At 44.2% G+C, this 19425-nt stretch overlaps 2 protein-coding genes and 1 long non-coding RNA gene across 6 annotated transcripts in view; 1 reads left to right on the plus strand and 2 right to left on the minus strand.

The window, feature by feature from the left end:
• LOC116230366 (ubiquitin carboxyl-terminal hydrolase 35) overlaps positions 1–6602 on the minus strand; it is a 28424-nt gene extending 21822 nt beyond the window's left edge. The window contains exons 1-3 of one of the 4 annotated variants that reach the window (XM_090134123.1): positions 6396–6602; positions 3480–3599; positions 1412–1525 (exon numbers count right to left, since the gene is read on the minus strand). The gene's annotated coding sequence lies outside the window, so the exon portion shown is untranslated. The other 3 variants (XM_090134125.1, XM_090134122.1, XM_090134124.1) reach the window with 3 other exon arrangements.
• KCTD21 (potassium channel tetramerization domain containing 21) lies at positions 6499–12748 on the plus strand (the record flags this gene model as incomplete). Its single annotated transcript, XM_031595480.2, has 2 exons — positions 6499–6608; positions 11996–12748. A coding segment is annotated over exon 2 (723 nt), but the record flags the coding sequence as incomplete, so codon positions are not given.
• LOC116230360 (uncharacterized) lies at positions 7437–19409 on the minus strand. Its single transcript, XR_004167208.2, has 5 exons — positions 19282–19409; positions 17860–17967; positions 11630–11717; positions 9785–9925; positions 7437–7782 (listed from the first exon to the last, which is right to left on the minus strand). It is a non-coding gene; the product is annotated as an uncharacterized LOC116230360 (long non-coding RNA).
• Between the last annotated feature and the right edge of the window lie 16 nt (positions 19410–19425).

Below are 19425 nucleotides of genomic sequence, written 5' to 3' on the forward strand. Positions count from 1 at the left end.
TATTTTTTCCAGGCCTCCCAGGAGAATGAATCAGGGTTTGCAGTTAAGGACTGTTGCCTGCAAGAGCACTGTCTCATTTGTTGCAGGAATTGGAACTGTGTCATAAGTAACCCCAGGAACTGCAGGAGAAGGAAGGGTAATTTCATTGCTGGGCAGCTGAATGCTACCTGGAGATTTGGTTCCTGGTCCTCTTCTGTTAAATATCAAAAGAAAGATAATAAATATTCAGGAAACTAGGCAACTATTCCTGAAGTGGGAGAACTTCAACATTTCTGCGCTTTATCATCCTGACAGGGAATAATAACTCACAGAAAAGCTGGGAAGATTGGCTCATTCCTGCTTGTAAAGAGAACTGAGTTCCTAAAGCACATGAAATTGCTGCAGAAGGTTAAAATGTTAATTATTAATCTGAAGAGCCATTTTGAGGTTCCATCTGTTATGTAGCTCAAATGAAACAGAAAGTACACAATACAAGATCTGCACTGAAAAAGAAATCCCATGAAATGATGAAACTGGCAGAAGAAACATGGGTAAAGTCAAAACACTGGGCAAGAATGGACCTTGAGAGGTCTCTGGTCCAATGGCTGTACAAAGCTGAAATTAAACTAAGTTACTTGGGGCTTCCTAAATTCAGACACAGCTTCCAAAAGAGCGTGCCCAATGATTTTCCCAAAGTGAGACTGACAAAACTAGCTTTCCAGGATCATCCTTCTTGATTTTTTGAAGATGTGCAAGGACAAATACCCAACCATGCCCTAGGCAGCAGATAGTGAAATGGAATATAAGCAAAGAACTGCATCCACCATCTTAGTTTCACACTCTGAACTGAGTAAACTGCAAACAAAAAAAGAACAAAAAGCAGAGCTCAGGATGAAAAGTCACCTTGGTCTCTACTTGAATCTAATCTTCATAATCTGTATTGCTCAGAGGTGTCCTCACATATTTCTCTTCTGACTTTTTTTTTCCTTTAATTAGGACTCAATTCAATTGAATTCTATCCAATTACTTCTAAATCAATTCATTCCCCTATCCCTGCCAGCAGCAGATTTTCAGTAAAGGCTCCTTGGTATTTTTCTTTCTTTCTTTCTTTTTTTTTTTTTTTTCAGAATGCAGTATCAGACCCTACATCCCAGGTCATACAAAGCTGTGAAAACATAGATCTGAGATGCACCTTACCTCTAGGGAATCTTGGTAATAAATTCAGCACATTCTCTGCAATGACTTTTGGATGATTTCATGCTATATAGCTTGATAAATACCACTGGAGGAGGAAAAAAAATCCCACCATCCAAAGGAAGGCTGATTAATAAAGTGATTTCTTCTTAATTAAAAAGAAAAAGAAATAATGATCTACTTTTCTAAATTCTCTGGAGGTCTGGAAGTACAGAAACAAAAGTCACCTTTTACTGACCTTAACTCCTGCTCAAACAGTTCCTTTTATGTCAGCCAAGACATCGCTATTCTTCCTGCTGCATCCTCCAGGCAGCCAGGCAATTAGGGTTAAATCCTGCAGGATGCTGAGCTGCTGCAGGATAAAAGTGACTGCACACAGTACCTTCCTGGAGCACAATATTCTGCTCAACAGTATTCTATGAAATTTCTATGAAATTTGCCATGATTTGGTATGCTTTTTCAAAGAAACTGCTGTCACACACCTACTTAAGTCTGTACTTCAGGACCATCAAAGCAGTTTTCAGTTCTACTGATTTTTTTTTAATTATTTTCCTGCAGGGACAAACAGACTGCAACTCATCAATACCATATCCAATAGATGCAGTCTGACCAGCAGGTATTAAATAGTCACAGAAAGTCCCTCTCATCATTTCCCTATGACTTTTTTATTTTCAGGGCTCTCTCAGAGTGACGTAGGTTGGAGGGGACTTTAAAGATGATCTAGTTCCAATCCCCTGCTGTGGGCAGGGTTGCCAATGACCAGCTCAGACTACCCAGGGCCCCATCCAACCTGGCCTTGAGCAACTTCAGGGATGGGGCATCCACAGCCCTCTGGGCAGCCTGTGTCAGTGAATAGCTATGGTCCAGTGAATAATTATGAAGAAACTGCAATTTCCCTACAAAGCTGGAAATCTTCAAACAAAGGCCCTCAACACAGCTACCATATCCCCAACTCCAATGTCAACATGATTATGGCTTACACATCCAGTTATACTCTTAATTTAGCTGGGATCTAGTTATTCTGGCTAGATCACCTGAGTTAAAGGAATTGACATGACTCCAGAGCTCCAGTGCACACCTCAAGCATTCACAGTGACTTAATGCTGCAATTGCTTTCTACAGTCCACTCAATGACATGATTGCTGCTTCCCTCCTTACTGCTTTCTTAATTATTCCACATTCTGCTACTCATTACCTGAAGCCTTAGCCTCCCTTCTTTATTTGCATTATAATAACTTCTGGAGGCTTCAGCTGAAATCGTATTGATAGGACAAGAGGTCATGGCTTTAAGTTGTGCCAGGGGAGGTTCAGGTTGGATATTAGGAATAATTTCTCCTCCAAAACAGTGGTAATGCAGTGGCACAGGCTGCCCAGGGGAGTGGAAGAGTCACCATCTTTGGAGCTGTTCAAGAACTGTTGGGATGTGGCATTTGGGAACATTGGGCATGGTGGGGTGGGCTGGACTTGGGAATCTTACTGGTCTTTCCAACCTTAATGATTCTATGATTCTGTGTCTAACGGCCAACAGATTGTATATATATGGGAATGTATAGAGAGGAACCTATGCTGTATTCAAAGCAAATAGCATTCATGCTATTGCAGGACTACAACATTAACTCAGAGCTAATAACTTCCCAGAAATGCAGCTAAATAGCCCTTTAGGAACAAAAGCGAGACTCTGCCCACCTGTGGTTACAGCAGGGAAAACTGCCAGTGCAGAAACCTGGCCAACTTTTTGCATGTAATTGCAATCAGCCTCTCTAAATTCACCTTCTCTTCTCAAGGAGATAACATTTTCTTCACTTCCCATCCCAAAGTGCTTTCCAGTGACAGCTTGTGCTTGTGTTGCATGTCTTCAACTCGCTGAAGCTAATTAATTCTGTCTCATCCCAGCAGAGGGCCCTTGGTTTGTTCGGCCAAGAGCAGAGGAGGCTGAGGAGAGGCCTCATGATGGCTGCAGCTCCTCACAGGGCAGTGGAAGGGCAAGCGTGGATTTCTGCTCTCTGGTGACAGTGACAGGGCCCAAGGGAGCTGTGTCGGGGGGGAGGGGGCAGGGTGTGAGGAAAAGGCTGTGCCCCAAAGGGCAGTGGGCATGGAACAGGCTGCCCAGGGCAGTGGGCATGGCCCTGAACTGAGGGAGCTCAGGAGCATTGGGACACCTCTCTCAGACACTGGGTTTGGGTTTGGACAGTGCTGTGTGGGGCCATGGGTTGGACTAAGTGATCCTTGTGGGTCCCTTCCAACTTGGGACTTTCTGTGATTCTATGAAAGTGCATCTGTGTGCATTACCAAATAGTTGCCCATACCTTTACCAAAATCTGCTGTTTCTCCTGCAGTGACAGGTTGGGAGAGCTGGAATCTTTTGTGCTAGGGAAGAGAAGGCTCCAGGAAGAACTTGCAGTGGCCTTGCAGTACCTAAAGAGGGCCTTCATGAAAGACAGTGAAGGGCTTTATCAAAGATTTTAGTGATAGAGTAAGGAAGAATCTTTAACAAAAAGATGAGAGATTTGCATTGGATGTTAGGAGGAAATTCTTTACTCAGAGGGTGGTGAGGCACAGGCACAGGCTGCCCAGATTGCTGTGGGTGCCCCATTTGTTGCAGTGCTCAGCGCCAGACTGGATGGGACTCTGGGCAGCCTGTGCTGGTGGGAGATATCCCTGCTCTGGCAGGGGGTTAGAACTGGGTGGCTTTAAGATCCCTTCCAACCCAAACCAGTCTGTGATTCTGTAATTCTAAATCTGCAGACCACTTTCCTTTCTTCTGTATTACAGTGTCTTTCTTTATCCCTTTTTTCTCTAAAATGCTCTTACATACTTACGACCACATTATATGATTCTCTCAGCCTTCTGTACCTGACTTACCTTGGCCTTAATGGATGGACACCACTGCTGGCCTGGCTGCCCTACCTGGAAGCTGCTGTCTCAGTCACCCCACTCCCTTATTTCTCCCATGCTGCTCCTTCAGTCCCTTTGATGCATACAGATTCCCAGGTTTCTCCTCTTGCTTTATGTTTCCTGCTGTTAGGCACTCAGTAGTCAGATTTTAAAAAGGCTTTGGCTCAATGTCAAAGTGATCAGTGCAGTAATGCCAAATAAAGCCGAAGGCCCTGACATTTTATCCTCTCTATCTCCAGACTCCTCCCAGCTCCATTCCTCCCCTCCAGACAACAGACACACACATCTCTAATAGATGCCAGCATCCTTTTCCGATAAAGCATCTCAAAATGCATGTCATCAGCCTTCATCCCCTGGGGTGACTGCAGGAAACGAGGCACAAGGAATTACATTTCTCTATCCCACTGCATCAGAAAACAGCAGCAAAGGCATAGAAAGCAGGTCTTGGACCACCACTGACAAATCACTGGATTTATGGCTAAGCCAGCACCAATCACAGACAAAAAAAAACTCACAGTAGCTGCTTTTCAATTTTCTGAATGTATTGGGCAACATATGCTGAAAAGCTTTGTCCTGCCTGGACTAGGCGAAGTTTTCCCTGTTCTCTCTCTCCTCTTCATCTCCCCATGATGAACATATCTCCTTTTTCTTGCCAGCAAAGACTTCTGCTTTCTTCCCTAGCCAGAGCTCTCAGCCAGGGCACAGCTCTGCATACAGAAGCACCCAGATCCCTCACTGACCTTCAGCCTGGTGTCCTTCCTATTATCATCCCCAGAGACTGTAAACAAATTCACTCCGGAGGCTTGCTGTTTTTTTTTGAGGTATTTATAGCATAAACATCACTCTTCTTTCATCACATTTTTGTCTGCATTTCTGTGTATGGAAACAGATCCCCTGGAAATAGCCCAAACAAAAGACATGTCCTCTTCACCAAAGCATACCACACCAACAGCTGCCAACACTGGCTGAGAATCATCAAACACTGTCTAGCTACTCGGAGATACACAGACCTCCAATCTTTCTGGTAGTGCCTTCAGGAAATAAGGGATATGTCCCTCATTTTAGACATCAATTTCTCCTGCATCCTGAGCCCTGAGCAACTCTCCTTTGAGCACTCCTCCTGTGTTTTGCCCCCTGAACATCCTCCTGCTGAGCAGCCCAACCCTCAAACAACCCTCTCTCTTCCTGCATCTGAAGCCCTGGGCATACCAACTCCTGAACAAACTCCTACATTCTGAACTCCAAGCATCTCTCCCACTGGGCATTCCTCCTTGGAGCATTCCTCCTGCATCCCAAGCCCTAAACACCCCTCCAGCATCCTGATAGCAAACATCCCACTCACTAAGCATGCTGACCTCTGAACATCCCTCCTTCATGTGTTCTCCCTGTATCCTAATACACTGAGCATCCTGACCCCCAAGCATCCTTCCCTCTGAGTAGTCTAACCTGCAAATAACACCTTTAGATATCCAAGTATTCTTTCACATGAGCATCCATATTTCTGAGCATCTTGACTCCTGAACACCCCTACTGCATCCCTGCCTCTGAGCATCCCTCTTGCATACCTTTCTTTAAAACATCCTAAAATATCCCTTCCTCTTAGCTCCCTAGCCCCTGAGCATCCTTCTTTCAAGTATCCTTCCTGTATCCTGAAGCCCCAAGCATGCCAACTTCCAAACATTCCTCTCTCTGAGCAGCCCGACCCCCCGACAACTGTCCCACATCCCAACCATCCCTCCTGCATCCGTCTCTCTAAGCATCCCTTCTCCCAGGCAACTCTGAGCAATCCAGTTCCCCAGCATCTCAGCCCCCGACCATCCCTCCTTCAAGTATCCTTACCTTTGAGCAGCCCTAGCCCCGAGCACCATTCCTGACTCTTGAGGGACCTGCGTCCCTTCCCTGGAACATCCTTCTTTGAGCACCCTGACCCCCAAACACCAATCCTGCATCCCGACCCCCCAAAACACTCCTCCTGTAGCCCTTTTCTCTGAACATCCCTCCTGCATCCCTTCCCACAGGCAACAGTCTCTGAGCATCCCACTCCCCAAGCATTCCAATCCCATTCGAGTATCCTTTCTGTGTCTTGAAGCTCTGAGCATCCCAACCCCCAAGCATCCTTCTCTCTGAGAAGCCCGAACGCCGAACCCCCCTTCTGCATCCTGACCCCTGAGCATCCCTCTCTATGAGCATCCCGACCCCAAACACCATCCAACATCCCAATCACTGAGCACTCCTCCTGCATCCCTTCCCTGGAGCACCCCGCGCATCCCTTCCCTCTCAGCATCCCGCACACCCCAACCCCTCCATCCCTTCCTATCCCTCTTTACCTCACTCCGGAGCCGTGCCCGGTCCTTTCCCTCTCGCACCGGGCAGGCAGAAAGCCGCAGCCCCGCGGGCAGCTCCGGGGGCAGGGCGGAGAGAAGGGAACTACAACTCCCAGCGCTGGCCGCACCGGGATCCTGCGTTCGCCGCGCCTCCGCTTCCTCCTCCGCCTCCTGCGGGTCCGGGCGGGGACGGGGCTCGGGGCTCCGGGACCGCAGGTGGGTGCGGGGCTGCGGGGCGGGGGGAGCGGCGGGGAAGGGCTGGGGTCAGCCCGTCCCCGCCCCGAGAGGGGAAAGTGAGGCACGGGGCATCGGGAGAAAGGCTTTGGGATGTTCAGGTTTTGTGTAAATCGATCTAACCTAGTTATTAACAATGATATCGTTATTGGTACTGTTAGGATTATATATTATTATTATTTTAGTATGTTGTGCTGCTTGCCGATAATTTGGGATATTTCTCTGGTTCTGTCACCAGTTCAGGCTGCTCAGGGCCCCATCCAGCCTGGCCTTGAGCACCTCCAGGGATGGAGCACCCACAGCTCTCTGAGCAGCAGTGCAGGTTTGGCAAGTGATGTGGACACTTAAATGGGATATTAGAAATCAGCGCAAAGCTTTACAGGGCTGGCATGACCTGGGCACAGACTCCCTCCCTGCTGGCCATCTGCTTGTCAGCACAGCCTGTGGGTTTTGGAGTCATGAGTGCCACATTTCAGCTTTTATCCTCTGGCTCTTCACTCTGTGTTCCCCTCTGTCTTGTCCTCTAGGCCCTCCTTAAGCAGCCGTTACCTTCATTTCTTCTTCCTTCTCCCCAGCACCTCTGAATACTGTCATTCCTCATATCTCAGTATGAGCCTGGCCTTTATTTTATATTTTCTTCCCCCCACTTTTTGCCCATCAGCCATATTTCCATCTCCCCACCTCCTTCTCTTTGCCCCAGATTGTTCACTGCTTAAACCTAGAGAGCCACATCTGTTTGCATTCACCTGCAGCCCTGTGCCAGCAGCATCAGCCTGGAGCATCTGCCAGGAGATGCACAGCATCAGGGAGGTCCCCATGCATCACTCAGAGCAAGCCAGGGATGTTAGGAAGCTCACATTCATGCTTCCTTTTTCATCTAATTGGCAGAATATTTCCACACTAATACAGTACGGTTAGAAAATAAAATCCAAGTCACTGTTGCCTGGCACTGCCACAGGCAGCAGATCGATAGGGATGCTTCCTGTAAGGAGGGGTGAGCTGGCGTTTCCTGCCCTTTGCCTGCTGGGAGTTGGAGTCCTCTCTTGCAGCTCGCTGACAGAGCACTGTGATGCCTCAGCCAAGTATCCAGAATGAGGTGGGATAGACTTCCATCTTGCAGTCGTGGGAAAACATGGAGTTTTCCTCTATAGGATTGCTATAAAGAAGCACAAAGTGTGTACAGTCCACATTGCAGAGTGCTGGGATTGGTGAATGTACATCAGTGGTACACTAAGGGAGGGTTAAGCATCTTTCACAACACATTTTGTCCCAAATCCTTCTTTAAACCCAGCTCTCGCGTGATGCCTGCCCACTGACTCTCACTGTGGAAGCACTGAACTGAGGTTTCTAATTTAATTTTTCTTTTCTAAATACTTTCTATTTTATTTCCACCCTCCGTTTGCTGTTCTTATGGGTTTTTTTTCTATCATGACTTCTAGACATCAAGCTGCCTTTGTTGTAGTGCCCAAAACGCAAATTTCCAGCTGGTGCTCTTTTTCCTCTGCAAAACCATCCCTTTGAGAAGGGACTGGGAAGAAAATGGCTCTCCAGATACGGCCATAGCGAGTGCTATAGCTCTGCTGCCTCCATCTGTGCCCAGACCCAGATTTTGCAGCTTAATGATAATTATTACCAGCGTGTTTTGTGGAAATTGGGATTTTTTTTATCTCAAACCAAAGTGCTCTGCTGTAGTCAGATGTGCTGGAGCAAAGCAGTTGTTGGGAGCTGGGAACAGAGCCCAGCACCGATGGAGCACTGCCTGTGGCTGATTATCTATGTGACATTAATGCTCTCTAACAAAGCAGTCTGGGGCCCAGTGCTGGGAACAACCATCTTTTCTGATCAGACTCTTCCTAATGTCTCTCACAACCACACAGGTGTTTGGATACTTTTTTTCCCATCCCTCCTTTTTTAGCTGAAATCAATCGGGCTGCTCACAATGCAAAATCGCTTCCTACAGCGCATTACCTGGCCAGACCTGCTCAACATTTATCCAGACACCACGGCTCTCAGCAGCTCTCCTGGGCAATGCTCAGAAACAGGGAGGTTTTTAGTCTGGCTCCTTCTCCTGATGCTTAGCAGAAATGGTCCCTGTCATGCTTTAATGTTGTTGCTATTTAGGCTCTCTTTCTTGTGCCCACCTGAATAATTCATCTCCTGGTTTTGCTGTGTGTGTGCTTTGCTGCTTGCTGTTACTCCACAGCTTTCTTAACTAAGCTGCATGTTTCACTGTCTTAAAGATGGGTTTCTAAAGTTTTGGTATGAAAGGATGTTTTATAGTTTGGGTATTGAAGGGGACCCTGTACCCGTGACCAATTGCTGCTGCTTTTCATTCCTCACTCCCAAAAAATACTTGTGCTTAGGTTTACTTCTCAAGGAAATCAAGGCTTTGCTGCACATTCTCCCAAATAAAAACTTCATTTTGTTTTCTATTTAGTATCTTTTGTATCTTTTCTCTGCCCTGCCAGTAATTACAGTTTTGGCTAAATTAGTGTTATCTTCATTCTGTTAATGCAGAGACAACTTTCTTCAAATCTTCAGCGAGACACTTAAACAGAAATGGACATGCAATCTCTTCCATGTTCCATCAAGTTGCTGTTTTGGGGTAGTTTGTTTTTAATGGGAATGATCAAAATTGTTAATTTTAGATGCTGGATAATTTTGTTGTTGGATAAGCAACAGAAAGGCTCACGTTATTTAATGTGACTTTTCCTCTGTATATATCAGCATATGTCAGTAAGTGAAAATGAATGGATTTTGTCATTTCCCACACTGTTTTACAGCTGTAATCTAGTGTTATGGTTATGTGATTTCAGAGTGATTTGTGTCCAAATACATTTGAATACAGATGTAACTTGGTGTTCAGGTGTACTGGAACACAAATCACTCTAATAGCACATAATACCAGTGCTCATTGGCCAAATTCACATCTTCAAGTCTCAGATTAAATCTCAAAGTGATCTAATCTGAAATGGACTTTAAGTACTGCTTTGGGAGCAGCTACACAGAGGTCTTTACTGTAATTCTCTGCTTCCAAGAACCATAACCCAATTTGTATTTCTACAAGTGACTGCAGGTTGTAGCCACCTACGTCCATGTTTTTGGATCAGAATAAACTTAAGATCATATTGAGTTTAAAATGAAAGTCTGCATCTTACCACTGGGCCATCCAGTGGCCCTCAGGTGGCAACCAAAGGAGGGGAACATCTCCCTGCAGGTGGCCAAGGTTGGCAGAGAGCCTGAGAAAACTCCTATGGTACAGATAAGCAGGCTTAGACTCAGTAATCTGAAAATATGACCTGTGAAGAAAGAACAGAAAGAAAAAAATGGGTCACTGAGTCTGAAACAGCAGAGGAGGGAAGAAATGAGCATGGCCTTTGGGGTCATTGTCAGTGCTGCTTCCACAGCTTGCATTATCTGTGAGGAGATGCTTCTGTTCTTGTATGAAACTTGAAAAAAATCCATTTGGGGCTTTTTTGTGTGTCAGATTGTGTTTGCAGAAACACTTTCACAGGTATATTGCAAGTTCTTAGGGCAAACATTTACCACTTGTACCAAAGAATAAGATCAAGCCTATATATGACCAGTTTAAACAGCTCTTGACTCTAAATTGGGTAGAAGCCATCAAGAATGGGAAGTGTGCTGAGAACAGAGTGCCATAGGAAGTTCAAGACTGAAACGAGTTTTTTTCCAGAGTGTTTTTGGCTGAGCTTAGTAACAAGGATGGTCTTTGGTCTGGGGTGGAGGGGGTGCTGTGTTGGTCTACATGTGCACCTTTGTCAATCGTATTGGTTACAGGGGGCTAAGACTTACACAGGCAAAGCACTCAGAGGATTTAGAGAGTTGATTATTTCCCTTAATCACTATGCACTGACATACACACAGTGTGCGAAGGGCTAACACAGGCTAAAAAAGAGAGGGGAATGTTAAACTAGAAGTGAAATAAAGATTCTCTTTTGACTTGTTCCTTAGCTGATTTAGTATGGATGAGTTTTTCATAGCAAAATGGGCTTGCTGTCTAAAGGTGCAGTTGTTCTAGGGTGCCATTACCACCATTACTCAGGTTTTAGCAGCCATAAAGGAATCAATATCACTGCACAGGATGATGTTCTTCCAGTCTGTATTCTGCTGTGACTATGGAACTGATAATAGTGTTATCCTGTCTATGATTAATCTATAACCAGTTAGGAAAATGCCTGCATGTAAACTTAATTTTAAGAGAGCTGTTGGGCTGCTTTCTGTGAAATGACCATAGCTAATAAGGCAAGAGCTATCTCATATCTCTGCAAGCAAGCACTGATGGGCTTCCTGTTGTTTTTAGTCAACTGTCAACAGTAAAACTAGGAAGGAACTGTTGATGGGTTTGGATTCAGTGAGCAAGGAGAAATGTGAAATGAAACAGCCACATTTGCAGGTCTCCAGCTAACAGGAATGAGAGCACAGCTTCTCAGTACAGCTAAGCTGGTTTGCAATAGAAAAGTGCCTCCCTCCTCTTCCTTTGCACCAGCCCTGGCATTCACCTGGTTCCAAGATATAGCAGAAGTGTATTCTGAATAGAAAATGAGAGAGGTTGCTCTCTAAATGGGTTCAGTGTTGGGTCAGATAAGTGCCAGAAATGATTTAAGAGATAAGGGAAGTGTGGTGGAGAGCAAAGGGAGGTGTGTTGTTTCCAGAAGCAGTGATGCTTAACTGCATCATAAAAACACATCCTCAGTTTGTCTCAGCTGACTGCAGAGGAGCTGCATAGAAGCTACGTCAACTAAGGATACAGTCCCAATTAATTAAGAAGTGTTTTCTAAGGTAAAGCACATTGGAAGGAGAAAGCTTGGTGTGTTTATTTTTTACTGAATGGAACTGCAAAGAACAAGGGAGCTCACTGGCTCCCTGGTAAGATGATTGCACACCAATGTGTGTTTGGGGATTCTGCTGCAACAGCTTTGTTGCTTTAATTAAATCTTGAGATGTCATGGAAGTTGTTGGGATGTGTCTGGTTCTTATCCTACCCTTATTTTCTCCATGTTCATGAGGGAGATGGGAATGGTTGAGTCCAGGATACAACTCTGGAAATCAGTTGTTTTCTGCTGTAGGCACCTGTGGGAGGGATTTCACATTTAGCACGACTGTAAAGCTATGGAAGACTCATGATTTCTAGCAGTAAACTGAATGAAACAAAATCCTGATAAAAACTATTAGGAGAAGAGATGCTTATTCTCACGATACAGCCTCCAAAAATATTTCTCCATTTCTATTTTCAAAGATAAATTATTGCCATGTAGTTACCCATATATATACTGAAACCTTTTTTTCCCTGTAGTTTAACCTTTTCAACCATGTTGGATGTTTTTATTTTTTTATTATTATTTTTTTAGAATTAGTCGCAGCATCGTGACTTTTCCATCATGTCAGAACCCATCACGCTCAATGTTGGAGGAAAGCTTTATACCACCTCTCTGTCCACCTTGACTAGCTTTCCAGACTCCATGCTGGGGGCCATGTTTAGTGGGAAGATGCCAACCAAGAAGGACAGCCAAGGCAACTGCTTTATTGACAGAGATGGAAAAATCTTCCGCTATATCCTGAACTTCTTGAGGACTTCTCACTTGGACCTCCCCGAAGACTTTCAGGAAATGGGCTTACTTCGACGGGAGGCAGATTTCTATCAAATTCAGCCTCTGATTGAAGCCTTGCAGGAGAAGGAGGTGGAGCTTTCTAAAGCAGAGAAGAATGCTATGCTCAACATCAGCCTCGATCAGAAGACCCAGACTGTTCACTTCACTGTTCGAGAAGCACCCCAGATCTACAGCCTGTCTTCCTCCAACATGGAAGTGTTCAGTGCTCATATCTTCTCTACTTCGTGTTTGTTCCTGAAGCTTCTTGGTTCCAAACTTTACTATTGCTTCAATGGAAATCTCTCCTCAATATCCAGCTACCTGCAGGACCCCAACCATTTGACCTTAGATTGGGTTGCAAGTGTGGAAGGTCTTCCCGAAGAGGAATACACGAAGCAGAACTTAAAGAGACTCTGGGTGGTGCCAGATAATAAGCAAATCAATAGTTTCCAGGTATTTGTGGAAGAAATGCTAAAAATAGCTGTCAGTGATGGTTTCTGCATAGATTCTCCTCTCAGGAGAATAAGATTATTCGCCTAATTCGATACAAGTAGGAATGTTTTTTTCTTATGATGCCATCATGAAGATAACACAGGTTAAGTGTTTCCCTTTAAAACACACTTACAGCCTAATTCAGAATCATGCTTACCTGGATTAAGAGTCACTAACAGGGAGATGATTTTCCTTTAATGTATTTACCAATACAGTCTTTCAGAATATGTCTATATTCTAAATAGAAGGAATATTGTCTAGCACCTGAATTAAGGATTGGTTCTGTCTCAGCCTCCACCTCTAACCTGCCATACAACTGTGGGGAAAATCACTTATCTTCTTACTACATTTTCCAGATGAAAAATGGGAATGAACCTTAACCTGTAACGTATGGTTGATGGGAATGTTCAGTTAACAAGGTTTGGAAAGTGTCTGGAGATGAGATGTGGTGAAGGAAGCCACGGAGACATAATGAGATCAGATATACTGAAGGAAGCCAAGGAGTCACAGTGCAGCAGAAGACAGTCCAGAAAGGCACATTTTCCTTGTCTCTGCCTTGTAACCTGGGCAGAGGACCCAAGAAGCTTGTTTCAATTGGTGGAGAAGAAGCCTCTCCACATGGACACATTGAATCCAGACGTAAAGGATGGTGCGCATTGCCAGTGAGTAGAGGATTCTGTCTGTTCTGTCGCCATCTGAAGATGACTGTTTTTTTTTCCTGAATCGTGTGAGGAAACCACTGCTGTGTTCTGCTTTCAGGAAAGCCATGGTTGAATGATGTGACTGACTCTGGGAACAACCAAGAAAGCCGTAACAGAGACAAAGATGTTTTTACAAACTGACAAGATTGTGTCTATTGGAGAACCTTGCTTTGGATGCTCTTACACCTTGACATTTTCATTCCAAAGGCATCCAAGACAATTATTCCTTTTCTTTCTCTTACAATGCTGTATTTGTCTCGAGGATGCTCCCAGAAACACTATCTGAGGTGATGACAGCTTTAGAGGGAAGACGTCCCCAAATATCGTCTGAATGGTTGGGTTTCTTCTGACTGGACATGACCTTCTCTTGGGAAGTCTCCTTTCAGCAGTGTCTGGAGCTTATGGAATGGCTTTTAGGTAGGGTGGATTCCATCTGAAAGGACTACTTTTCCATCACCGTCTCTACTACTTTTAATTACAAAACTAGAGGCTCAGTTTGTCTACCTCTGTACACTGAGCCATTTTTTTTATACCACTGTGAAATGTCAGACTGCTAAGGCACCATTTTACCTTCTTGCTTGGCTTTAGTGTCCAGCTGTCAGAGAGATAAGGCAGTGGGAAGCAAAGGGTGATGGCAATGGTCAAGCCCTTTCCTAAAAGCCTGATTCTTGCTATGATGAAGATCATAGTCCCCTAGCTGCATGTTAGCTCTAGATAACACTTTTGCCACATTCAAGGTGGTTCATTCTTCAGCTAATTATTTTTAAAAGTATCTTAGCTGTCTTTCCCTAGTCAGATTGCTACGTATGCATGAGAGACCCTCCAGAACATTTCCCATTCCCTCACGTGAGATAGAAGGGAAACTGCAATAACCAACTTTAGTGTTTGTAATTTTATTGCTTCTTAGCACAGAGCTGCAAAGCTCAATATTGCTTTTGTTCTTTCTTTTCCCAAAGCAGCTAGGCTGCTGTTATGTTAAGCTGATCCATGAGGAGCAAAAAAACCGCATTAATACTGTTCTAAAAAAACTGTGAGATAAATATATTCCCACTGTCCCAAGCTGTATTGCATGAATAACACAAATCAGCATGCTGATGGTAAAAATGCTCACTCTGTAGCTATTGGCAGCCTGTTATAAATCTCCTTCCCTGTCTGCCTTGGTGCAGGACTCACAACCATGATGGTGGAAGTGAGACCATGTTGTTAGGCCATACTGACTGGGACTGAAGTCCGAAGAACCATTAAGCCTAGCCCCTTTTTGTGAATTTTGAGGATTAGAAACAGAATGCTATGGCCAAATTTCAACTTTCAACTTTTCTGCCTTCAGTTGCATTAGGAAGAACTCTCTTTTCCCTGTTCCTGTCCTGAATTATGAAGCAGGAGTAACATACTCCAGAAGATGCGGCGTGCCACTGACAAAGAAGAGCAACACAAATGTGAATCCTATTTCTGCTGACAGATTGCCAGTCAATTGGACATTCATAGTTATCATCTATGCAGATGTTATTATTATGATCTGTAAAACACCATTCGTGAACTCTCTTTCAACAAATCTATGCCTTCAAACAGATATGCCTTTGCTGAACTCATGATAAAAGCTTTGGGGGGATGTCAGTGGTACTATTTTTTTTAACTCAAGCCTTTGAGATTATATTTTAAATTATTTGTAACAGCAGTTATTGAATGTCAGGACTAAATGAATAATTATCTGTAATAATTAGTTTGCTCTTAGCTTGAGTTTATCCAGGGGCAAGAGCAGTGGGCTTAAAAGGGGAGGAAGTCTGTTCTGGAATGCTTGAACCCATCAGCTTATTGTGCTAACAGTGGACCACTTGAATCTACGTTTGTCTGTGCTCAGGTCACTAAAGTAGGCAAAGGTATTACTGACCACAAATCTCTGTCATTTCTTAATATGCAGAGAGATGCAAAATTTCCAGTAAATACACCAATGAAAACAGGCCTTGGGAGGAATAGAAAAGCTTCAAATACTTCTAAATTGTTGAGGAGAATAAATGTCTTTGAAAATGAGATACTATGTATAGTACCACAGCAGTTCTGCGTGCTACCAAGTAAGTGAAATAAGTGGTAAGTGAATCAGCTGAGATTGCAATCAAACATATGTTATATAAATACAGCTGCTATTTCAACAACATGCTAAGCTAAATTTATAGCCGTACCCTAATTTTGCACTCTGTGAGTTATGCTGTAATGACTGTTTATAGGAATGCTCTCTCTCCAAAGCATTTCTTTGCCTGTCATCTAGATAGCAAGTTTTTGTTTTCCTTCTGTTTCTAAGCCCTGGAGGTAACTTGCTTTTCTGTCACCAATCAACAGCACTGATGATTCTTGTTCTCAAGCTGTTCTGGCTTAAAGAAAAGTGAACATGCACAAAACCATATTGTGTGCTTAGGGTACATCACAACCCCATCGCTTAGTCATGAAAAGCACTTGAAACGTATTAGCAGTAACAACTACAAATCATTTCACTGTTGGAGTGGAATACTTTCTCTTGGAACAGACTTCTTATTTTTTCCAGTAAGCACCTTAAAACAAGGAAAGAATCTAGCAAGCTTTTTTTCCTGTCTAGATTGAAGTGAGTTTTTTTGCACATTTCAGAGCCTATCCCCTGTTCTGATTCTGCTATCAGCCTGTCTCTCTCAACACCTCCATCTACAAAATGAGGCTGACCTGCACTTTGTTGTTTTTTTTTTAATGGCCTAAATGCTGGCAGAACCACTGGATAGAGAGATCAATTGTTTTCAGAGCAGAAAAACACCAGAGTTAGGGCAGATGATAAATAAGTTACTAGCTCGAATGTAATGGCAGTTACAGACATGGGCATGTACATGGCACAGTGGGATTTCTTAGACAACAGAAAGAATATTCTAAAGCATCTTAGTGGAATCCAGACAGAATCACTCATGGGTTTCTCTTATATGTTTTTTGGCTTGATATCTCTAAATTGTCTACTAATATCCAATAATAATGAAGGGACTGAAACCATGCCTAAAGACTAAAATGGCTGATGAATGCTCTGTTGTTAAGAATCATTAGAAGACTGTGAGATGAATGTTTGTTCCTTCAGGTGATGGTAGGGGAATAAAAGAAATTGGTGTAGAAAGTTAGACTTGGAAGAATTCCTAAGTTTACAAGAAATCCAAGATTTAGAAGGACAGCATAGAGACTCTAGATGTGAGATCTGTTCAGGAAAACAAAAAAAGGTAAGCAGGGAACAAATGGAGACAAAGATTTTGTTATGGAGAAAGACTGCAATTAGAATGACTCATTGGTCCTGTTCAATTTTAATCTCCTATTATGCAACTAAAATATTGGGCCGTGCCAAGAGTAATTCCAGTACCATGTCAGAAGCAGACAGCTTTGCTAAATTTGCATGTGCTTTCAATCACCAAACATATGCAATGCTGTAGTTGCCCATATTTCAACTTGGTTGCTGAATATAAATTTCTGCTTGAGCTCACTGTTAGTAAATCTCTGCAGTCAACCAGACTGATTCCCATTCTAGAAAAGAAAAGGCTGGAGGGGTCTGTATGTAATGTTCAAGGGAGTAATAAATACTGCCTTCAGCCCTTGTCAGGAGTTGTGTAAATGACCTTCTGACACTTCACAGATAAATGGAGAAGTTATGAAGAGTACTTTTTATGAGAGTTTCATTTTCATCCCATACCATTGAACTTGGTATCACTGCTCAGAACTGCAGTGTTTTTGGAAATATTTAACTGTCCTGGATGGTGAGCCATTCTGTAACAGTTCCCTTATCCACACACTGGATAGAAACCACATGCTGGCCAGAAACAGTGAACAAGCACAGGGAACAATATGTGACCCTCCCATTAGAAGTGTCATATGTGAATTAGTATCTGAGGTCATGTAGGTATTCCATGCGAGAAGAGCTGGATGCAGCATAAATGTGCAGATCATGCTCTCAGATTCACTAAGGATAATAAGAGGGATGGTTTTTCTATGGATTCAGAAAAAAAGAAATAAAAAAAGAAAAAGGAGCTATATGAATGAATAATTCCTTTTCTTTTCCTCCTCTTGCCATTCTCCCTCCTCTTATTTTCTTATTCCTACTCCTAGCTGTTGGATTTTTCTGTTGAACAGAACTTGGTTCTTGAATCACTAAAAAGCCATACTTTTGAATGATTGCTTTTTGAAAGGTGTCAAAAGATGGGTTTTGTTTCTTATCATTTTCACAGACAACCCATGGGATATCACATTTTAAAATCTTTTTGCATTTCTCTGCCCATAGCTCTTCTGTGAACTGTTACTAATATATGTTTTAGAAGACAATAAATAAAATGTGAATGAAGCAGTAGATGGTCTGCCTGACATACATTTTCATGCAGCAACATCTGCTGAATCTGCAATTTTTACTCAACACTTTTAACAGTTTGTCATTGCAATGCTTACCAAGAAGTCTCTATGACGAAGCTCACTAAAAATATGAGAGCCGATGTAGATCTATGTACTTCTTCAATAATCCAAGCCATTCTTAATGCCACTCGTGTCTTCAAACGTCTATAATGCAGAGATTCAAAAAATACATTTTTGAACAAATCCTCATATGTTCGTGCAGCCCCACCGTGGCCTCATCACCCAACACTACATCCCTCAGGCCCAACGCCACCCAAACCCACTGCTGGTCCCACACCATCCAACCTCACATCAGTCAGGTCTACCACCACTCAACATCACTGCTGGAGCCACAGAATCACAGAATGGACAGGGTTGGAAGGGACCTCAAGGATCATGAAGCTCCAACCCCCCTGCCACAGGCAGGGCCACCAAACTCCCCATTTAATACTAGACCAGGCTGCCCAGGGCCCCATCCAATCTGGCCTTGAACACCTCAAGGGATGGGGCATTCACAACCTCTCTGGGCAGCTGTTCCAGCACCTCACCACTCTCTCTGTAAAGAATTTCCCCCTGACATCCAACCTAAATCTCCCCTCCCTCAACTTCAAACCATTTCCCCTTGTCCTGCTGTATCTACCCTTTCAAAGAGTTGATTTCCCTCCTGTTTGTAGGCTCCCTTTAGGTACTGAAAGACTGCGAGAGGAAAGTCACAGGAGTCAACCCCATACCAAGCCCCACACCATCCAATGCCATACCTGGCCTCATAACACCCAGCACAAATCTGACACCACAACATTCAATGTCCCTCTCAAAATTCAGTGGGGCAAGATGCATGAGGAGCTGCTGAGTTCCCTTGGCTTCTTCAGCCCAGGGAATCATATAATCATTGAATGGCTTAGGTTGGAAGGGACCTTAAAGATTATCCAGTTCCAACACGCCACGTGCTGGCTGCCACCCACCAGCCCATGCCATCCAGCCTGGCTTTGAGCACCTCCAGGAATGGGGCACCCACAGTTCTCCGGGCAGCAGTGCCAGGGCCTCAATAATCTCTGAGTACAGATTTTCCTATATTTCCTCTCCTTTAGTTTAAAGCCCTTCCCCCCTTGTCCTGTCACTGTGAGGAAAAGGCTGTACCTCAGAGTTTAAGTTCTTTACAGAGAGCATTGAGGTGCTGGAACAGCTGCCCAGAGAGGCTGTGAATGCCCCATCCCTGGAGATTTTAAAGGCCAGGTTGGATGGGGCCCTGGGCAGCCTGGTCTAGTGTTGAATGTGGAGGTTGGTGGCCCTGCATGTGGCAGGGCAGTTGGAGATTCATGATCCCTAAAGTCCCTTCCAATTCTTGCCATCCTATGATTCTGTGATTCAGAGGGCAGCGGGCATGGAACAGGCTGCCCAGGGCACTGCACCCTCAGGGCAGCGTTTGGACACTGCTGTCAGATATCGGGTTCGGATGGTGCTGCGTAGAACAGAACTTACAGGCACTGACCACGCCAAACCCCACGGAGCTCCCACACCTCACAGCCGCCTCCCCCCCACCCCGCCCAGCTCCGGCGCAACGCTGCGTCAGAGTCAGGCGCCGGTGGGACGTCGCTACTGCGCATGCGTGAGGCGGGGCCGCGC

Source organism: Phasianus colchicus, chromosome 1, assembly GCF_987193195.1.
Source record: "Phasianus colchicus chromosome 1, bPhaCol1.hap1.1, whole genome shotgun sequence".
NCBI lineage: Eukaryota > Metazoa > Chordata > Aves > Galliformes > Phasianidae > Phasianus > Phasianus colchicus.